The 18,555-nt window shown below is 52.8% G+C and overlaps 1 protein-coding gene across 3 annotated transcripts in view; it reads left to right on the top strand.

The window, feature by feature from the left end:
- MARCHF2 (membrane associated ring-CH-type finger 2) overlaps nucleotides 1-17,351 on the top strand; it is a 33,975-nt gene extending 16,624 nt beyond the window's left edge. For all 3 annotated transcript variants that reach the window (XM_032712359.1, XM_032712358.1, XM_032712357.1), the window contains 2 exons: nucleotides 11,700-11,909; nucleotides 14,609-17,351. In XM_032712359.1, coding sequence (XP_032568250.1) covers nucleotides 11,700-11,909; nucleotides 14,609-14,767 — 369 coding nt within the window. In that variant the 3' untranslated portion in view covers nucleotides 14,768-17,351. The remainder of the gene's footprint in view (nucleotides 1-11,699; nucleotides 11,910-14,608) is intronic.
- The last annotated feature ends 1,204 nt before the right edge of the window (nucleotides 17,352-18,555 follow it).

The following is an 18,555-nucleotide window of genomic DNA, read 5'->3' as shown; positions in this document are numbered from 1 at the left end:
CCTTGCTCCTTCCTGCTGCTCTGTGCTCCTCCCTGTTGAAGGAGAAAGCAGGACGTGGTTCAGCTGGTCCTTATGTTCCTCCTTGCACTGACTGTAGGGAAACCAGGATCCTGATGGGTCCATCAGCCTTCCAGAGTTGGAATGTACAATCCAGGCTCTGGCTGGTAGGTTTTTGTTTTTGTTTTTTTTTAATCACAAGGCCCTCATCATTCCCCTGTTTAGGTGTGCTCACCTTTCAGACTTCCTTTGACCCCCAAAGGTTGTAGCAGCTGCCTGTAATGAAGGCCTTTACATATGGGGAACAAAGGCAGCTTGGACCAGGCTGTTGTCTGATCTCAGTTCAAGTGTACATCCCCAGAGAGGAAGAAGTTAACCAGTGAGTTGATGTACAAATGGCTGTAAGGTTTGTTTCAGAAGAAGCTTTAATGTGTCTGAAATTGTGTGAGCTGTGTTGGCAGGTGAGCAGATGCTGTTTTATGGCTCCTGTTCCAGGCAGTGCTGCAGGACCATGTAGGAGGGTGTTGGTGGCACCTGGAAGATCAAAGCAAGGTCCTGCAGCCCTTGCACCCTGTTCAGTTCCCTTCAGTGTCTGTGGGCCTGCAGGCAGGCTCTCTCTGTCTCAGTGTGCTGCTGGCTTGTCTGGGGTGTTCCTTAAACACAGTGTGAGACCTCAGAGAAGCATCAGTCTGCAGCTGGGCATTTACAGTTATCAGTTTTGGGAGCCCCCCAGTCCTGCAGCCATCAGCAATGGGAAGAGTGGGAGGTCTGGGAGCTGATTCTTAACAACAGGCTTCTGCTACTTGTCAGCTGTTGGAGGTTTGTTGGGGACTGCCACCAAAGTGTGTGTGGTGGGGCAGGGGTTAATTCAGGTTTGTAGTAGTGACTGCTCTTGCCCACTCTCTCTTTCCCCTTGCTCCATCAGTTAGATCAAAACTCAGTCAGAACTGGAATTCTAATCTGCTTTTCCTGTCTCTGTTTCCATTCACATTCTCGATGTTACTTCCTTTCTCTTCCCACCTCCCTCTGGAAACAACACCTGTCCCCTCCTTCTTCTAACTGTCCCCAGCTCTCCTCACCCTCCCATCTCCTCCCAGTGAGCCTTGGAGGGGAAAAAAGCCCACAACAAAAAAGCCCAACTGGGGGAGCATTCAAGCTTCAGTTTGCAAAACTGATGTTAAGTTTTAGTGATTGTTTAACTTACAGCTGACTGTCATTGACTTGACAGCCCCAGACAGGAGAAGGCTTTAGCCTGCAGTGCTAACCCAAGCCATGTATCCAGCAAAGCAATTTGTAAGAGCATTACCTTGGTGGTTACTGCTGTCAGGGTGTTACTGCTTCTCTCCCAGCTGCTGAAACATATAAAATGGCTCTTTGACCAATGTCTCTCAAATGGTTTCAGAGGTTGCAAAACACTGTTTTAAAACATTTGGGAAGGGCTGTGTCTTGGCTTTGAGGACATGCTGCAGGCAAGCCCAGGGACAGTGAACTTGCTGGGGCTTCCACGGGCCAAGTTATGAGTGCAAGTCTCAGATGTTTTGGCTTAGGAGCTGGTAAAATATTCCTGCCCAGAAACAAACACGTGGGAGTGCCTTTAGCCATCGCTCACAGATGCTGTAGCACCTTGTAACAAGTATAGGCTTAGAAAACTGCACACTTGAATACCAGCTCAACAGCCAGTGTGTATTGGAGGAGTTTCTCCTGTGACACCAGTGTCTGCCTCCAGCAGGTATGAGGAGCTTGCTGGGAGAGTGGGACAGGGAAGTCATGGCTCCTCTGTGCACTGACTTGTCTGTACTCCAGGGTGGACAAGTGGGCAGCCCAGGACAATCAAATTTTAATTGCCGTTGAAATTTGTGAAAAGTCCCTCTGGACTGGAGCCTGTAGGGGTGTGGTAACCAGCAAGGAGCCTGTGAGTGCTGAGAGGTGATGGGTGGGCAGCTTTTAATGACCCTCAAACACAGGAGAACTTCCACTGTGTTTTCAGAGAGGAACAGACCCCTCGAGCCATTACTGCCAGCTGGCAAAGGCTTTGGGATATGAGTGATTTGTTACTTCTGGTGTTTGGGGACTGTGTGTGAGCACAGTGAAGGGAATGATCTGCCCTGTTGTGGTGTCTGCCAGGGGAACAGCTTCCCTAAAGTGCCATCAGTGCCTTCTGAGCTTGGAGCCTGGTAAGTCCCTGATGAAAAGTTGCCAGGGAGCTGGTGAGAGTGATCCCTCCCACAGAGCAGAGCCCAACATGCAGCTCACCATCATCATGCAGCCCCAGAGCAGTTCCCTTGCCACCAGTAAGGTTTTCCCTGGCTTGACAAGCAGCCTATAACCTGCTGCACAACAGCACAGGCACTGTGTGCCTGGCTAGAGGGCTCCTGCTAGATCAGAATGGCTCACCTGGCTGGAAAGGCTGCCTGGTTTTGTTGCATTACTTCCACCATGCTATAAAACCTCTGCTCCTTCCCTGGAGTGTGGGGGAAATGTCCTGGAGTTTGGTTTCTCATTTTCCTTGGGAGTTATTGCAGCCACTCCGAGCTCCTGCACCGCTGCAATCTGTGCTGGTCAGAGGCAGTGACAGTGAGTGTGCTTCACCCCATGAGGTTTGTGGGGCTTTGTTCCCTGAGAGGTCAGTGGACAGTGTGACTGCTTTGGGAAGCTCCCGCTGGCAGGGGCGGCTCTGCCCTTGGTGCAGCGCCCTTGGGAAGGAGCTGATAACCCCTTGGCCAGCTGGCTGATGCTTTCCATTAATATCCTGCCTGCAGTCTGGTGCAATCTCATCCCCACACCAGACAGGGCTGCAGCTCTTCACCAAATACTTTTGGGAAGTGTCATCCCCGAGTCGTTCATCTGTTTCTGAGAAGAGGGCCGAGGAAGGACACTGCTTAGTCATTTAAAAATGTCACGGTTCCCTCAGCTGCCTTATCTGGGAAGTTCTCTGCCCCTCGGTTGTGGGGAGGGGTGGGGAGTGTTTTGAAACTTTGGAGGAAGTGATGCTCATGGTGAGTGTGCTGATAAAAATCCGCTGCTCACCAAGTAAAGCTGGGAAGTCAGAGTAGAAGTTAGGAGCAGAGGATAAATGGGATGGAGACTTGGACTGGGAACGATGCAGGAGCATGCTTTATGGCAGTGGTGTTGATGAAAGGGTTTGTCCCAGGTGTGACAGACTGTCCAAGCATCCTAGCTCTCTTTTGCTGTCACCTGGCCACAAGAGAACTCGGTGACCTGCTGGTGTTGGGCCTCACAGGAGAAAGCAGCTCTTGCTGTTTGCTCTGCCCTGTCCTGCATTCCCAGTCTGGGGAGAGTTAGAGCTGCTTGTAGTGGCTGCAGCGGTCACTGGTCAGCAGAGCTGATCCTGGGAAGGGACCATCAGCCCCATGGAGAACTGGCTCTGTCCCTGTGCCTTTGAGGAGCCTTCAGAAGGAGAGGGGCTGAGGCTGACTGAGGACTGGCAGAGATGTTTTGGTGAGAGCTGGGGGGAAGCTCCATGGTCAAGCTTCTGTGTGAGCTTCCTGATTTCTTGGAAGTCAGGAAACGCCATGACCAAAATTGCCTTAGTTTTTACTTCAGGCCTCTGGTATATCTGCACTACAGTGTGCTCTTCATGGTCACAGGCTGTGTTTTCCAGGAACAGTGCATGGGTGGGAGATGCTCACTAGCTAACTTTGTTTATCCCACTGTGTGCTCTTGTGTCCCTGCTCACCAAGACCAAACTATTCATTTCCCACGGGCTTCTCTGAGCTACTTATTGCTGTGACATCCAAGCACTTCACAAACATTAATTTAATTTTGCAGCCTCCTTAAGGGGGGGAAGGTGTCAACCTTGTCCAGCATGGATTAAAGATAATTTCTTAATAGAATCGTAATTTTATTTTCTTTAAGCAGCCATTTATTTATGTTGTGGTTTGCTCAATGTAAAAATAGTAACAGTGTTGGCTGCCAGTGTGCCTGACCTCTGAACCAGGAGTGGGGTACTTGTCTGAGCCCAGAGCCAGCTCTGGCAGCCACAGGCTGGCCCATGGGTGTGGGGGAAATATCTCCTGCAGTTCAGCCTATTTCAGTTATTTTTTAACTAAAAAGCTGTTTAAAAACTAAAAAAAAAACCAAAACCATGAAATGCTTTTGTAAACTGTTGGGTTGTGAGATCGATGGGCTGAGTGCTTTTCAGGGGCACGTTTTGGACCCCTGCAGGTGGTTGGAGAGTTGACCTGCAGCTCTGGGTGGAGAGTCTGTAGCCAGAGGAGCAGGATGCTGCCTGTGCTGTGAGAGGACAGAGGGCTTCTGCTCAGCTCTGAAGTGGTCTCCAGCACAAGAGGGTTGTGGACTGGGGCTCTTGAGAAAGGAGCAGGTCCCCAGCAGAGAACAAGATGGCCAAGCCTTGGAGAGGGATGGATTTCCAGTACTTGATTTTCCTACATGGATGTTGGTTTAATGTGCATCCATATGTTTACAGGGAAGGGATCTGACTCCGTGACACTCCAGCCAGCAGGGCTGGCACAGTCAAAAAGTGCAAGATACTTTCTGTGTTCCCTGGAAGACTTCATCAGTCAATACTTAGGTTAAGTGTCCAAACTGTAAGTTGCAGCACACACAGCTTTCCTGGAGCAGGCAGTTTCCTCTTTGTTCTAATAACATCAAGCACAGAAAATGCCTGGTTACTGCTCCTCTTCCAGGAACATTTGCTGTCCAGACCATGGTAGAAGGAGGAGCACAGGTCTTTGGATGTAAAAGATTGCTGCAGCTTGGACAGCTCTTTCTCCCAGGCTACAGGTGGGCACACAGTTCTCTAGGCAGGGTTGGGTTTATTTGCCCTAATGTTTCATGCCTTAAATTCGTCTCAGCCAAACCCTGTTCTTTAGGGTCCTGTAGGGAGAGAAGGAAACACCTCTTGTGATCATTTAATTCTTGTCTTCTTAGAAAACCTAAGTTAGGATGTGACAACTTGTCTGGAGGATCCTGCCTCCTCCTGGCACTGGGAGAACCAGGATAAGTGCTGTTACAGGCAGCTTGTGTAGGAGTCAAAATATTCACCCACCCCCTCTTTTAGTGTTCTCCCTTCCATATAAACTCTTCTCTTTGGTCTGTGGCAAAATCCATCACAAACGTGTTTTCTCTTACAAAGTGCTCTCCCCACTGAAGACACTTTGTCCTCTGGGATTTCAGGCAGAGCTACATGGATGGAGGTGCTTGGGACTATGTTTGATGCATTGTGTATTTCCAGACAGCATTACCAAGGGTGACACTGTGACTGTTCCTACAGCCACCAGCCCTTCTGCACAGCTCCTGGCCTTCTCCCTGGCTGTAGCCCGTTGCCCACAGGGGGAGGTGGGCATGTGGCTCAGTCTGTACTGGGGCACCTGAGCCCAGTCCTGCCTGTTTTCACTTTCCCAGATTACCAGCAAAAATATTTCCTGTCCATGGCTGCCTTGTTTTGTGTGTTCTGCTGTAGCAAAACCCTCTCATTTCTCTCTTCAGTTCATTAACCACTTATAAAGTGTTTAAAGCTTTAACCTGTTGTTAATTTTGTCCCCTCTGAGTGTTTCTCTGTGGGCTGAAGAGAAACACCACTTCCACAGCCCAGAGGCTCCTGTCTGGGGCCATCTGCCCATGCTGTGAGCCAGCTTTGGTTTCCCATCTCTGTTGGCCATCACTGCCCATCATCTGGGCACAGTTCTGGGGTGGGGTGGTTGGGTCCTGAGCAGCCCAGGCCCCTGCAGGAATGTCCCAGGCTGGCAGCTCAGACAGCAGTTGTTTAGTCCCAGCAAAGGTCAGTCCATATTCCAGAGGAAGGATGTATTTTTGTCCACACATTGTGTAAATACCAGGGAGAGGAACCAAGGGGTTACAGGTCTCTGCTCTGAGAGTGGGCACGAACTGCTGCTGCCAAGGGCCAAGGCTCTGGCTTTGCCAAAACTGCTGGGATGTTGGAAGTCAACATATCCTGGTGGTGAAAGCTAATGAGTGTAATGCAGCACTTGTTCATAATGCTTCTCTCAGTGTTTAATACCTTTGCTAAAGCAAAACTCATTTAAGACAACTCACTAATTCTAAAAAAGCATTTCTCTGGTGAACCAGTCATTACTGGAGGAGTCCAACCACACCGTTTGTTCCCATATTTCTGTCCTTGCAAGCAAGTCTTGTGATGGAATTCCAAGAAAATTCTGCTTCCATGTCTTCAGTGCTGGTGTTTCCCAGCAATGTGTGTGTTAACAGCTTTATTTAAAAATGGCAGCTTTAGTGATCCCTGCATGTCCCTTTGCCTCCTCAAAACAGCTCCTCTTTCCAAGGGTGCAGCTGTGCTGTGCAGAAGCCTGACAGTTTTTTGCTCCTACTGTTTTCCTTTGGGTTTATTGTGCAATTTGGATTAAAGATGCTTCCTTTTCAGTGATTGCCAATACTTTTGTTTCATTTAAACTGGATATTTTATGTAGTGGATTTTTTTTTTTTTGTCTCTTAAGGAAAGTACAACTTCCAAACACAATGTCACCTGCAACAAAATGTGTTTTAAATCCTCTGAGGTGTTTGCTTGGCTGTGTGGGTCACTCTGGAGTAGGGGACACCTCCCATGGGTCTGCCACATGCAGTCCTGCTCCATCTCCTGAGTCTCCTGCACCTCTGTGGATGTGGGAGGTGCTGTGGGAACATCCCCAGTGCATGCAAAGGGAGGTCTGCAGGCAGGATTTGTGATGTTACTCCTGTTTATGTGGTTAGGGAAAGAAGTTCTGGCTCGGGCACAGTGCCCAGTGCAGCTCTCGCTGCCCCCCCTCCAGTTCAGAGAACTGAGCTGTGATGTAAGCTCTCCCCCACCCTTCCTCCAGCCTTATCTTCCTCACAGACAGACTTTTCCCTTTGCTTTCCTCGAACTCTTGTGCTGGACTCAACTGCACTTGCTGTCCCATCTGTGCTCCTCTGCCCTTCCCCAGCCCAGCTCTCTCCTTGCTCAGTGCAAGCCTCTGTTAGACCCCTGGAGGGAAAAACAAATCCCTCTTGGTTCCAGCTGACTCCCAGTCCTCTAATCTTTTCCTTTCTCTCTTTGCTTGTGTTTGCTGTCTGGAGATGCTCCTCTCAGATCCAGCACAAGATCCTCTTGGCACTGCTCTGCAAACTGCAGTGGCCTCTTTGGGGCCAAAATGGGAAATACTTCATCCACCTGCTCTTGGCACTTACCAGCACTAGTGTCTTCCTTGCCTGTCCATCTTCACCACTTTGTCCAGCCCTGTCTGTGCTGTGATGATCCAGAGGACCAGTGGGTGCAGTGCTGTGCTCCTGTGTTTGCACAGGTCGTGGTGTGACATTTCCCCTGGTGACACCGACCATGGAAGCACCTGCTGCTCTGTAGGAAAGTGTCCCAGTGACCTGTGGTGCTGCTTGGGTAGATTCCTCTCCTGTCCACCACTTCTAGTGCTCCTGCAGCTCTTGCTGTCCTTGTGCCCTGTGCTTCCCAGCAGCTGGGGCTGGCTGGGGGCATTGGGAAAGTTTTCATGCCTGTACAAGGAGAGATTTGGCTTGTGGAGGTTTGCAGAGCATCCATGGCCGGTGGCTGGGGACAGGGGGATGAGGAGGGGCACTTTGCTCTGCAGCATTTAACTGCCCTGCTTGCAGGGCTGGAGGCATTTCTGCATTTTGGCTTGCTGAACTCTGGGTACTCTGTCAGAAAACATTCCTTCCCATCTTGGTAAAGGAAATAGGACCATCCTGCTGGGACTGCCTGTGGAGCTTGGTGGCCTGCAAGGAGGTTTGGTGCAGGCCTAGAGAAGGGATGTGACAGTCTCTCGTCTGAAGCTGTATTTTTTGGCTCAGCAGGTTTCTCAGGGCAAGGACAGGGCTAATAGTGCTGCTGTGAGTCAAGGTCATTTGTTTTTTTCTGGCCTGTATAGCCAGGCACCAGCTCAGCAGCAGAAGGAAAATCAACAGGCACCTGAGCAGCCACAGGGTAACTGTTTGGTGGGCAGAAAGGACGTGGGATGTTTTGTAATGCATCCAAATTCTCGTGTGTTGCTGTGGCTGACATCATACCTTCCCTGTGAAGCACTGGGGGACTCTGTGGCAGGGTCAGCTGGTGAGGTTGGCAGATCATGCTGGTCCTGACTGGTGCCCACCAGAGCAAGGCTGGGAGAGACCTGAGCACGTGCTGGCTGGAGACTCCTGTTCCCTGTGGTCCCACGGGGCACAGGAGTGCTGCAGGCAGTGTGGTTGTGAGGCAGGGGCTGACAGCTCATGGCTGTGGACATTTAGCCACAGGAGGTAAGTCAGCTGTAGAAATCAATGGAAGCTAATTTTGAAAACACCCTTTTATAACCCCCCAGAAAGACTGCAAGGTGCTGAGTGCTGCTGGGAGGGTCCCTCCTCCATCCATTCCCAGTGGTCCCAAGGGGCAGAATGCAGCCCTGCCCCAAGACATGCAGGTGCTGAGATGGACTGGCTAGGAGGCTGCTCTGATATGCTTTGAGCTCTGCTCTTGTCTTCCAGAGGAGCTGATTATGTCCTGGTGCCTTTTTCTGCCTCCCATCCCTGGGCTCACCCAAGGTTCATGGGCACTGCAGCACCCACAGGTCAGCTTCCCATCATCACATAGCCCTGCTGTGGCTCCCAGAAATGAGCTCCCTTACACAACCCTGCTGATCCCACCATCTGGGAAAGCCTCAGGATCATGCTAGAGGACAAAGAAATACAGTTGAACTCAGAATAACTTCTAGTCACACAAGTAGAGAGAATGGAACCCAGCTTGTAGCCCAGGTGGGCAGCAAGCAGCCAGCTCTGCCTCTTTCCCTTCAGTCTCAGACATGATTGCAGCGTGGAAACTGCTGGAAGAAGACCAAGTTGTGCTTTTGTTGCTTTCCCATGTTTACTCGATAGTTTTCCCTACAAAAATTGTTTAATCTGCCTGACCACTTTATGGATTGTTTGCAAGCTTTATTTGAAGTCCTGTGTTCACTAATGTGCTGCTGTGCCAGAAACTTTGTGCCCTTAGGGTGGCTTATTGTGTTCTTTTTTTTTTTTTTTTTATTCGGTCAGTGCATATTGGCAAAGTAAATCAACTACTAGAAAGGGAAATTAATTTGCTTCCTGCCTTTACATATTTGGTTCCCATCTTGGGGAGGAGGAAGGAGTTTCAAGGGTCACAAGGAATATAAATAGAATTAAGATGCAGTAAAATACCTATCTGCCTTCAGTCCCTGAGCTTCTTACTGTACAAGGGTCAAAAGTGCCCCCAGATGTCCTATTCCAGGGGATGAGGTGCTCTGGGCTTGCTGCTGGAGGGACATTTGTCCAGTCAGGGTGATTTGGTGTTCCCCCAGTGCTGGGTCACTGGGCAGCTCTGTCTTGGTTGGAGTGGGGAGAGCTGGGCACGTGGCCAGGTTCAGCTGCTGGGGCTGCCAAGGACGTGCCATGAGCTGCTGTCCCCCCTCTCTGCTCAGGGCTGCTCAGGCTGTGTGTCCTTATCATCCCCACACAGCTTGTCACACTAATCTCCTCTGCAGAGCCATGAGAGGGGGACCTGCAGGTCTGTGTCCCTTCTCCCAGCTCCTGTCCAAACCACAGTTCTGCCTGCTCTAAAAGCTCTCTGGTGGAGAGAGACCTGGGAGTGCTGCTTTTGACGATGGCTAGACAGGAGGCAGGTGTGCCCAAGACCATCAGTGGCACTTGGCTTGTACCAGCAGTAGTGTGGCCAGCAGGACCAGGCCTGTGACTGTCCTCCTTTGCTGGCACTGCTGAGGCCCCACTTCAAATCCTGGGGTCAGTTTTTGGCCCCTCACAATAAGAAAGACACTGAGGGGCTGAAGTGTGTCCAGAGAAGGGAACGGAGCTGGGGAAGGGTCTGGAGCACCAGGAGCAGCTGGGGGAGCTGGGGGGGCTCAGCCTGGAGGAAAGGGGGCTCAGAGAGGACCTTCTCACTCTCCAGAACGCCCTGACAAAAGAGTGGAGCCAGAGTGGAGCTCTGCTCCCAGGTAACAAGTGACAGAATGAAAGGAAAAGGCCTCAAGTTGGACTAGGGGGGTGGGGCAGGTTTAAATTGGATATTAGGAAAAACGTCTTCACTGAAAGGGTTGTCAGGTATTGGAAGTGGCTGCCAGGACAGTGGTGGAGTCACCATCCCTGGAAGTGCTCAGAAAACATGTGGATGTGGCACCTGGGGACATGGGTTAGTGGTGAACATGATGGTGGTGCTGGGTTGATGGTTGGACTTGATGATCTTGGAGGTCTTTTCCAAGGTTAATGATTCTATGATTCTAAGACATTTCCTTCTGGCTATCTGACCATGGCATTGTGCTCAGAATGGCTTTAAAATCAATGCCAGTTTATTGTTTGTTACCACAGGAGCATTCAGATGCCTCAGGTGACATCTCCAAAATATCATGCTTATCAGTCCTCCCAGGTGACATTCCTGGCCAGGCTCATTCCTGTCACTGCAGCATCCTCTCCTCTGCTCGGGTCCAGCTCGGTGTCCTGTCCCAGGTGCTGCAGAACGTGCTGCTACCATGGCTCTGACCAGCCCAGCCACCTCCCTGCTCCTTGCCTGGGTTTGCCATCTCCCCCATTGTGCTTCTCCTCCCATCCTTCCCCCTCTGCTCTGTCTCTCTGAACATCCCTGCTGGAGTTAAATCTGCACTTCCCTGTGCCCCCTCCCCTGCTCCCCTCTGGGCCCATGTTCTCTGTGTGTCTCTGGCCAGCACCATCCTCAGGTTACCTGTGCTGAGGTCTCCCCCATTCCTGGCATACCTGCCACCACCCCTTCTGTGTTGCTGCTTCAGTGGTGGTTTCCCTGCAGGAAAGGAGCTTTGTGTGCAGAGTTCTCCGATGGATCGCTTCCCAAGCTGTCTGTTCCAAAGCGAGGACCCCACTCCAATCTATGCTGATAGTCCCTTCCCTGCTCTCACTGTGCCTTTTCAGTAATGTTTCTCCCATTTTTATTAAAAAAAAAAATCAAAGAAAACCCCTAATGAGGTAGTCATCCTCATGCAGGGAAGAAGGAAGGATCTGGCAGCCCAGCACACACAGATCCCAGTAAAGCTGTGCTGTGACAATTTGGTATCAGTAGGAACCACAGCAGCTTGCTATTCTAAAAAAAAGGAAAGGAAAGGCTGAAAATAACGTAATCCCAGGAAAATAGAACAATTGCTGTTGTTGAAGTCGAGTATCTACAATGAACCCAGGCTAGAAGCAAATTGGGATTCCTAGAAGAAGTGAATGTTTGATGATTGCCAGTGAAACTCTAAAATGCCACAATTCTCCCAAGGAACCCAAGAGAAAGATTTGGGAGAGCTGCCCTTATGGCTTGGCCTGGCCTCAGACCCCCGTGCCCCTGGTTCCCATAGCCCTTACACCATAAGGGTGTGGAGTCAGTCATGGACCTTTTTCTGTTGAAACACAGCCCAGGACCAGCCAAATCTCATAAGCTCAGCTTTACTGAACCCACCTCCCCCTGCCTGCTCCTCCCTGCTCCAGTGAAGAGCCCAGGAGCTCCCGTATCCACTACTGCCTTCCCCTGCACACATTCTTCAGTTGTGTCTTCCCTGTCTCTTGCTGTTTGTTAAAAACATGCTTGTCACTCTCTAGGTCTGTTTTTGAGAAGGTTTATGTGAGTTAAGCACCCGTACCAGGTGCCCCCAGAGTGCCCAGCACAGATGAGAGTTTCCCGGCACGGCCCCGCGGTTCCGCTCTCCTGCCGTGTGCTGACTGACGCCCTTCTCCCGCCCTCCCCGCAGTGGCTGAAGGACCCCGGGCCCCGCAATGAGAAGAGGACCCTGTTCTGTGACATGGTGTGTTTCCTGTTCATCACCCCGCTGGCGGCGATCTCGGGCTGGCTGTGCCTGCGCGGGGCCCAGGACCACCTGCAGTTCAACAGCCGCCTGGAGGCCATCGGACTCATAGCACTCACTATTGCACTTTTCACAATCTACGTCCTCTGGACGCTGGTAAGTGCCGGCTGCCGGGGCCCTGCTCCTGCTCCAGCAGGACCTGGCAGCGCTGGCTCGCAGCCCTCCAGCTCTGCCTCCCCACGGGAGGAAACCTTGGGCTCTTCCTCTTGAATGGCCGTTGAATTGTCTTCCCGTGGCAGCTGCTCGAGCTGTTGCTGAGGATGAGAAACCACTTCCTGACCACCTGCTTTCCAGACTGGCAAGGGAGCCGTGTTCCTGGGGTGTCATGTACCTGGCACAGATGTGCCTGAGTGGGGCTGGAGCTGGGGCTGGGTGGGAGGGGCTGGGGCTGGGGCAGGCAGTGGCCCATCTGTGGTGTCTGCTCTTATTTTTGGGAAGAAACACAAACTTGGTACCTGGGTAGTTCAGGGGAAAAGTAAAATCTGGAATGTGTTTGGCCCCTAAATAATCTGCCATCATGTCCCTCTGTGCTGCCCAGCACACACAGGCCATGCCCAGGGGGGGTGCAGACTGACCTTGGGGGTGTCTGGCCCACAACTAAACAAATTTCTACACAACCCTTTCAAGGTGTTGGTAAGACAGAAGGTGTGTGCAAGGAACACTCTGGCCCTGGGGAAGCCTCTGGCTTCTCTCATGCTGGGTTTTGGAGTTGAGCCCCAGGCCAAGGCTGGGTAGCCAGCCTGCCCTGGCCCACTGCTGCTGCCTGGGGGGCACTGGGGATTCCTGGGAACCTGCACTCGACCCTGTCTGGGGGTTGAACTGATTCATGCTGGGAAAGAGCTCCCTGCAGAGGCCTCTCTTGGCATCCCTGGATGTGCTGAATTAGGGGGCCAGGAGCTTGCAGGGAGTTGAGGAGAGCAGGACAGCAGATGTGGGTTTGCTGTGGTACCTGTCAGTGCTGCCAGCAGAGCCCAGCAGGGCTGGGGCAGCTCCTGCCCAGCCCCTCCCCAGGGCCCGGGGCTGCTCTCCAGGGGCTCCCAGGCTGGGGAATTCCCTCTGTTTCCCATTCCCTTTTTTTGCATTCTGTTGCTGGCTGGATTTCTGGGTTTGGATCTTCGTTTTGGCTCTCCTGTTCCAAGCCCTGTGTGTGCTCATGCCCTGTCGCTGCCCTTTTCCAGCTGCTTGCTGGGAAGCACCATTTGGGGAAGGGAAGGGGTGCAGTTGCTGCAGGAGGAAGAGTGGGACCCCAAAAAGCTGGCAGTTCTGTGGGCAGTAGAAATGCCCCAGCACATTTCCCTGCCATCTCATGCTACAGTTTCTCAGAGTAACCCCTTCCCCTCTGGCAGGACATTCCTCTCCTCCACAGACTGGGGAGCCAGGGCAGGCTGAGCTGGTGCTGCAGCAGCCCCTGCTCTGGGGGGGCTGCAGAGAGAGTTTCTGGGGGCAAAGCTGAAGCCATGGAGGAAAGTCTCCATGCTGCAAGTTCCTGCATGAGGCTTCTTTTTGTAGAAAGCCAAGGTAAAACTAGAACCCTTAAGAGGAAGTGTTTCTGTCTTCTCTTCCCACAACTGATCTGGAGAAGCTGGAAATGTTGGGGAAATGGAAAAATGTTTGGTTTGGGATTTTTTTCGTGGAGTTTTTTTGTGTGTTTAAAATAATGAGTCCTGACTAAAATGTCTCTAGTTCTGCAGTGCTTCACATTTCCTTGAGCAGAGAAGGACTTTAAGAGAAGCTCCTTTATTCACATTTACCACATTCTACCCCAGGCTGTGCAGCACAAGAGGCAGAAATGTGGATGGGGGGAGATGGCTGTAATGGGTGGGAGGGCTGTGGGAGAGGCTGTGGCCAAGGCTGCAGCTCCCTCCTGTGGAGCAGGAGCCTTCCTTGAGGTTTCCACCATTAGCTCCCCATTCCCATGCTGTCTCTGAAGACTGGGAGATGTGTTTGGCAGCAAACAACCTCACTGCCACAGCACCTCTGCAGCTGGAACGAGGGGAGGGCACAGATCAAGCAGCTCAGTTACCTCAGACCTGAATAGAAGTAATTGGAATACTGACTTTTCCGTGTCAGATGTGCTTCCTGGTATTTCCTACTTGCCAGCTAAATGCTTCCTGTAATTTAACCGAGTATGAAAGCCTGATTTGGATGAGTGGCTGACTGGATTCGGTGTTTAAGCTGAGCTTGAAGCTCCCCTCGCAGGGCTGTTCCGAAACTGCAGGGCCAGCTCCTGCCTCTGCCGGGCTGCTCCGGGTCCCTCCAGCCTTTGCATCCTGCCCTTTCTCCCTCCTGGGGGACAAGTCTCCCAGGCCATGGTGTTGACAGGAAAATGAGTCCAGTTGCTGTCCTGTTGTTGAGACAGAAGAGAGAAGGTTTTTGGGAAGGGTGAAGGAGGTTCACTGGGCTCTGTGAGATGGGAGGAGGCTGGTTGGATTCAGATGCTTGTTTTGGCCACTCAGGGTGCTCCCTGCAGCCTGGGGCTGGGTGAGGGGGCGAGTTGTGGCTCCTCCCCGCCGCGTTTCACCAGCGTGGACCCAAACCCAGCTGAGCAAACCCCGTCCTGCCGTGCCAGTGCTGCCCAGAGAGCCCCTCTGGCTGTGCCACGCTCAGCCTGTTCTCAGCAGGAAGGGGCTGATTCCCCATCAGAGGCTTGGGGCCGTGGAGTGCCCCAAACCGTGTCGGGGTCAGGGCTGTGTCCCTTGCCTTGAGATAAGGGACACACGGAGGCAGAGGGGTCAGGGCATCTCACCACCCAAGGGACAGGGGTCGGTGACAGACGCTGCGTTCTCGCCCGCCAGGTTTCGTTCCGCTACCACTGCCAGCTGTACTCGGAGTGGCGAAGGACCAACCAGAAAGTCCGCCTGATGATCCCAGCCTCGAGGAGCCCTCACCCCGTGCCCCACTCCCTCCTCTCCGCCAAGCTCATGAAGAAAACCGCGGATGAGACGACTGTCTGAGCCGTCCCACGGCCACCAACTGGGGCCAGCCCAGGGCTGTGTGTCCTCATGTGCCCAGGGCAACTCTGGGGGCACCAGGAAACAATCATCCCACACAAGGGGACTCTGTGGTCAGCACCTGCTTCAGACTTTGACAAACAGACAAATAATCAACGTCTGTGTGTGAAATGGCCCAAAAGAGCCCAGTGGCAGAAAATGCCTCTCTGCAGGGACATTTTCCCATAACTAAATACCATACGTGGAAAATATCTCCCTCTCTCTCTCTATATATATATCTATATATAATATTATTTTTTAATGGCCATGCATATTGTGTTTCAGTCCTTTTGTGTAGATGTTCTAAGCTTCAGGATAGAAGCTGGCAGCCTGATCTCATTCAGAGGTTAAATCAATGCCTTTTCTCCAAATGAGCATATAAAGAACACTTCTCATCATCCGTTCTTGAAAGGCCCCTTCTCCTTTGCACTAAATTGGTTTTGATAATACTGCAGCAGCCTTCCTGTTACTCTTTGGTCTCTTTCATGGTGTTCTGTCCTTTCTAGAAAGTTGAGTGTTTTTAATAATTATTATAATCCCAGAAGGAGTAAAATGACGTGATACTGAATGGAGACATTTTGTATTGTAAAGTACTGTAATTTTGAGATATAAGTTTCAAAAAGAGAGATCTTTTCCAGTGCAGATGTGATCTCACAAGATGCTTTCCTTGCCTATCCTGGCTCACCCCCAGGACTCGGATGCACTCAGCTCTTGGTATGTCTGGCAAAGGTAGATGGAGGATCCAAGGGTGGAGAGTCATGGCTTGTATTAGCTAAACCCACCATTGCCTTTTGGTTTTAAACGATCGAGAAAGGAGCTTTCCTGACCCCAGAAGGTTGAAGTTTCTGTTTGCTGATGTCCTTTCACCATCCTGAGGCTGGACCTCCCGTAGCATCAGTTCCACACGTACCTTAGGGGACAGGCCATGCCCTGCGGCGCTGGCAGGACGCAGGTGCTCTTGGCTGTCTCTGCGCTTTATTTGCACATTCCAGAGGAGCTGCTGGGATTGAGTTCATCCCTGACAGCGCTGCCTGCCTGTTGTGTCCTCTAGTGAAACCCTCCCAGTTCGCTGGTTCCCAGAGAACAGGTTTGGGTCCCTTCTTTTGTGGGGCTGGTGTTCCTCCTCCTCCTTCTTTCCTTTTTTTCACCTGCATTTCCAGCACATCCAGCTGTCGAAACCCTCTGTCTCAGAGTGCCCTGTCTGCCCAGGGTCTCGCTGGTTTGGCTTTGGTCCTTGCCTCTCTGCCACCCTCCCACCCTGCCATGTGGTGCCCGTGCCTGGTGCTGAGCTTCCCTGAGCCTCCCGTGTGGCACAGGCTGTGAGGACGCCGGCGGTGCCGCTGCCCTGCCCGGTGCTCCAGAGGTGTGTGCTCAGCTGGAGCCTGGGCTCTGCTCCCGTGATGGTGAGGGCAGAGAGCAGGGAGGAGGCAGGCTCCAAGGTGCCCATGTGTGGATGGTGATGTGTGTGACACACTGTGTCCCTCTGCCCCTTTGCTGAACCCAAGTGGATCAGTCCAATGCCCTGCTGGACCGAGACCTGTCGTTTCTTGGATTCAAAGCACCCCATGTCCTTCCTCCTCCTCCTCCTCCTTTCTAGCTGCAAAGCAGGATGCTTTTCCTTATGTGTCCCATGACCCTGGGCTGGAAGTTTCTGGTGGCATGAGTAGCAGGGGCTACAGTGTCCTGTCTGTCCCAAGAGGATCACTCCAGCCCTGGGTCCTGGGTTCTGTTGGCTCTTCTCCTCCATCTTCTGTGCCAGGGTTCTCGTGCAACTCAGGGATACCCCGGCACATCTTTCAGCAGCCTCTCTGTCCCTTCCCTTCTGCCACATACCCATGGGCACCTTCCCTTTTCCCAGTCATGCAGGGATGACTCTGGCCCCGGTGCTCCTGGAGGAGGGGCTGCTGCAGCCCAGCTCCAGTCCCAGTCCCTGCTCCAGTCCCATCCTGTTCCCACCCAGTTGCTCCCCGCTCCTCACACCCTTCCATGGCAGCGGGCACTGCACCACTGCCCTGTGCCTTGTCCTGGGTACCCCTTTCTTCAGGCCCTTTCCAACAACCCCTTTGTCACCAGGACATTCTCAGTGGAGAAAAATAGGGGAGTGGTTTCACCTTTTCATCCCTGGCTGCCTCCCAGGAGCTTGGCCTTGCAGTGCACCGAGTTCTGGCCAGTGACAAGGGATGTGCACTCCCACACCACGTTCCCCAGGTAAGGACTTAATGGAGCCAGTGTTCCAGTTAGGAGACCCACTGTTGATCCTAATATGCAACTGTGAAAGCCAGAAGCCCCTGGCTGGGGCAGTGGGGGCCCGGCCCTGTGCTGTAGGGCAGCCATGGCTGCACTCAGCTTCCTTGACTTTATTGTCGTTGCCAATAATTGGAGTTGTTGCATGTCCCCCTGCAAACCCAACAGCCACTCTTTAAATCTTTTCCTCCTTCCTAGAGGAGATGTTCAGCTTGTGGATGTGGGAAATCAGTGTCTGACCCACCACGTTCCAGTGTCATGGGGAAACGGGCTGTGCAATTATGTAAATAAAAGTGAGACAAACTTTGGGCTGTTGTGTTGTTACTGGGGGGGCCGAGCCTGCAGAGCCCAGCTGACCCCTGAGAGCTGGCAGGGCTGCCCGGGGCAGCTTCCCTGACCTGCCCCAGGAGCCCCAGCTGAAGGTTTCAAAGCTGGACAAAACCCAGGACTTTTAGTCATTTCTGGGCAGTTTCTCTGGCAGTGCACAGAAGCCTCCTGGGTGTGGGCCAAGCAAGGTGATGTTGTTTGAATGAAGCGAAGAGTCCTTTGACCCTTGGACAGACCAGAGGGCGTGTGTGGGGCTGTACAGAGTGATCCTGATGCTCCCTGAGATGCCGCCCCGCAGAGGCTCCTGGTGCTGCCCCCGGCAGTTGCCCGACCTGAGCCTGCCCGTGGCCCTCTGGCCCAGCCCCTCACTCCAGGCTGGTGGGAGATACTGGACGTGTCTGCCAGCCCAGGCTCTTGCCCGAGCCCTGGCGAGGCCATGGCAGGCTCTGGATGTGTCTGAGCCGTATCCCAGCTGTGTCCGAGTTGTGTCCAGGCTGTGTCCGGGCTATGTCCAGGCTGTGTCCGGACTGTGTCCAGGCTGTGTCCAACCTGTGTCTGAGCCGTATCCCAGCTGTGTCCAAGCTGTGTCCGAGCTGTGTCCGAGCTGTGTCCGAGCTGTGTCTGAGCTGTGTCCAGGCTGTGTCCGAGCTGTGTCCAAGATGTGTCCGAGCTGTGTCCGGGCTGTGTCCAGGCTGTGTCTGGGCTGTGTCTGAGCCGTATCCCAGCTGTGTCCAAGCTGTGTCCGAGCTGTGTCCGAGCTGTGTCCGAGCTGTGTCTGAGCTGTGTCCAGGCTGTGTCCAGGCTGTGTCCAGGCTGTGTCCAGGCTGTGTCCGAGCTGTGTCCAAGATGTGTCCGAGCTGTGTCCGGGCTGTGTCCAGGCTGTGTCCGGGCTGTGTCCAGGCTGTGTCCAGGCTGTGTCCGAGCTGTGTCCAAGATGTGTCCGAGCTGTGTCTGAGCTGTGTCCAGGCTGTGTCCGAGCTGTGTCCGAGCTGTGTCCGGGCTGTGTCCGGGCTGTGTCCAGGCTGTGTCCAGGCTGTGTCCGAGCTGTGTCTGAGCTGTGTCCAGGCTGTGTCCAGGCTGTGTCCAAGCTGTGTCTGAGCTGTGTCCAGGCTGTGTTCGGGCTGTGTCCAAGCTGTGTCCAGGCTGTGTCCAGGCTGTGTCTGAGCTGTGTCTGAGCTGTG

The sequence above is a fragment of the Chiroxiphia lanceolata genome, chromosome 27, assembly GCF_009829145.1.
Source record: "Chiroxiphia lanceolata isolate bChiLan1 chromosome 27, bChiLan1.pri, whole genome shotgun sequence".
NCBI lineage: Eukaryota > Metazoa > Chordata > Aves > Passeriformes > Pipridae > Chiroxiphia > Chiroxiphia lanceolata.
This window is presented reverse-complemented; position numbering and strand designations above follow the sequence as displayed.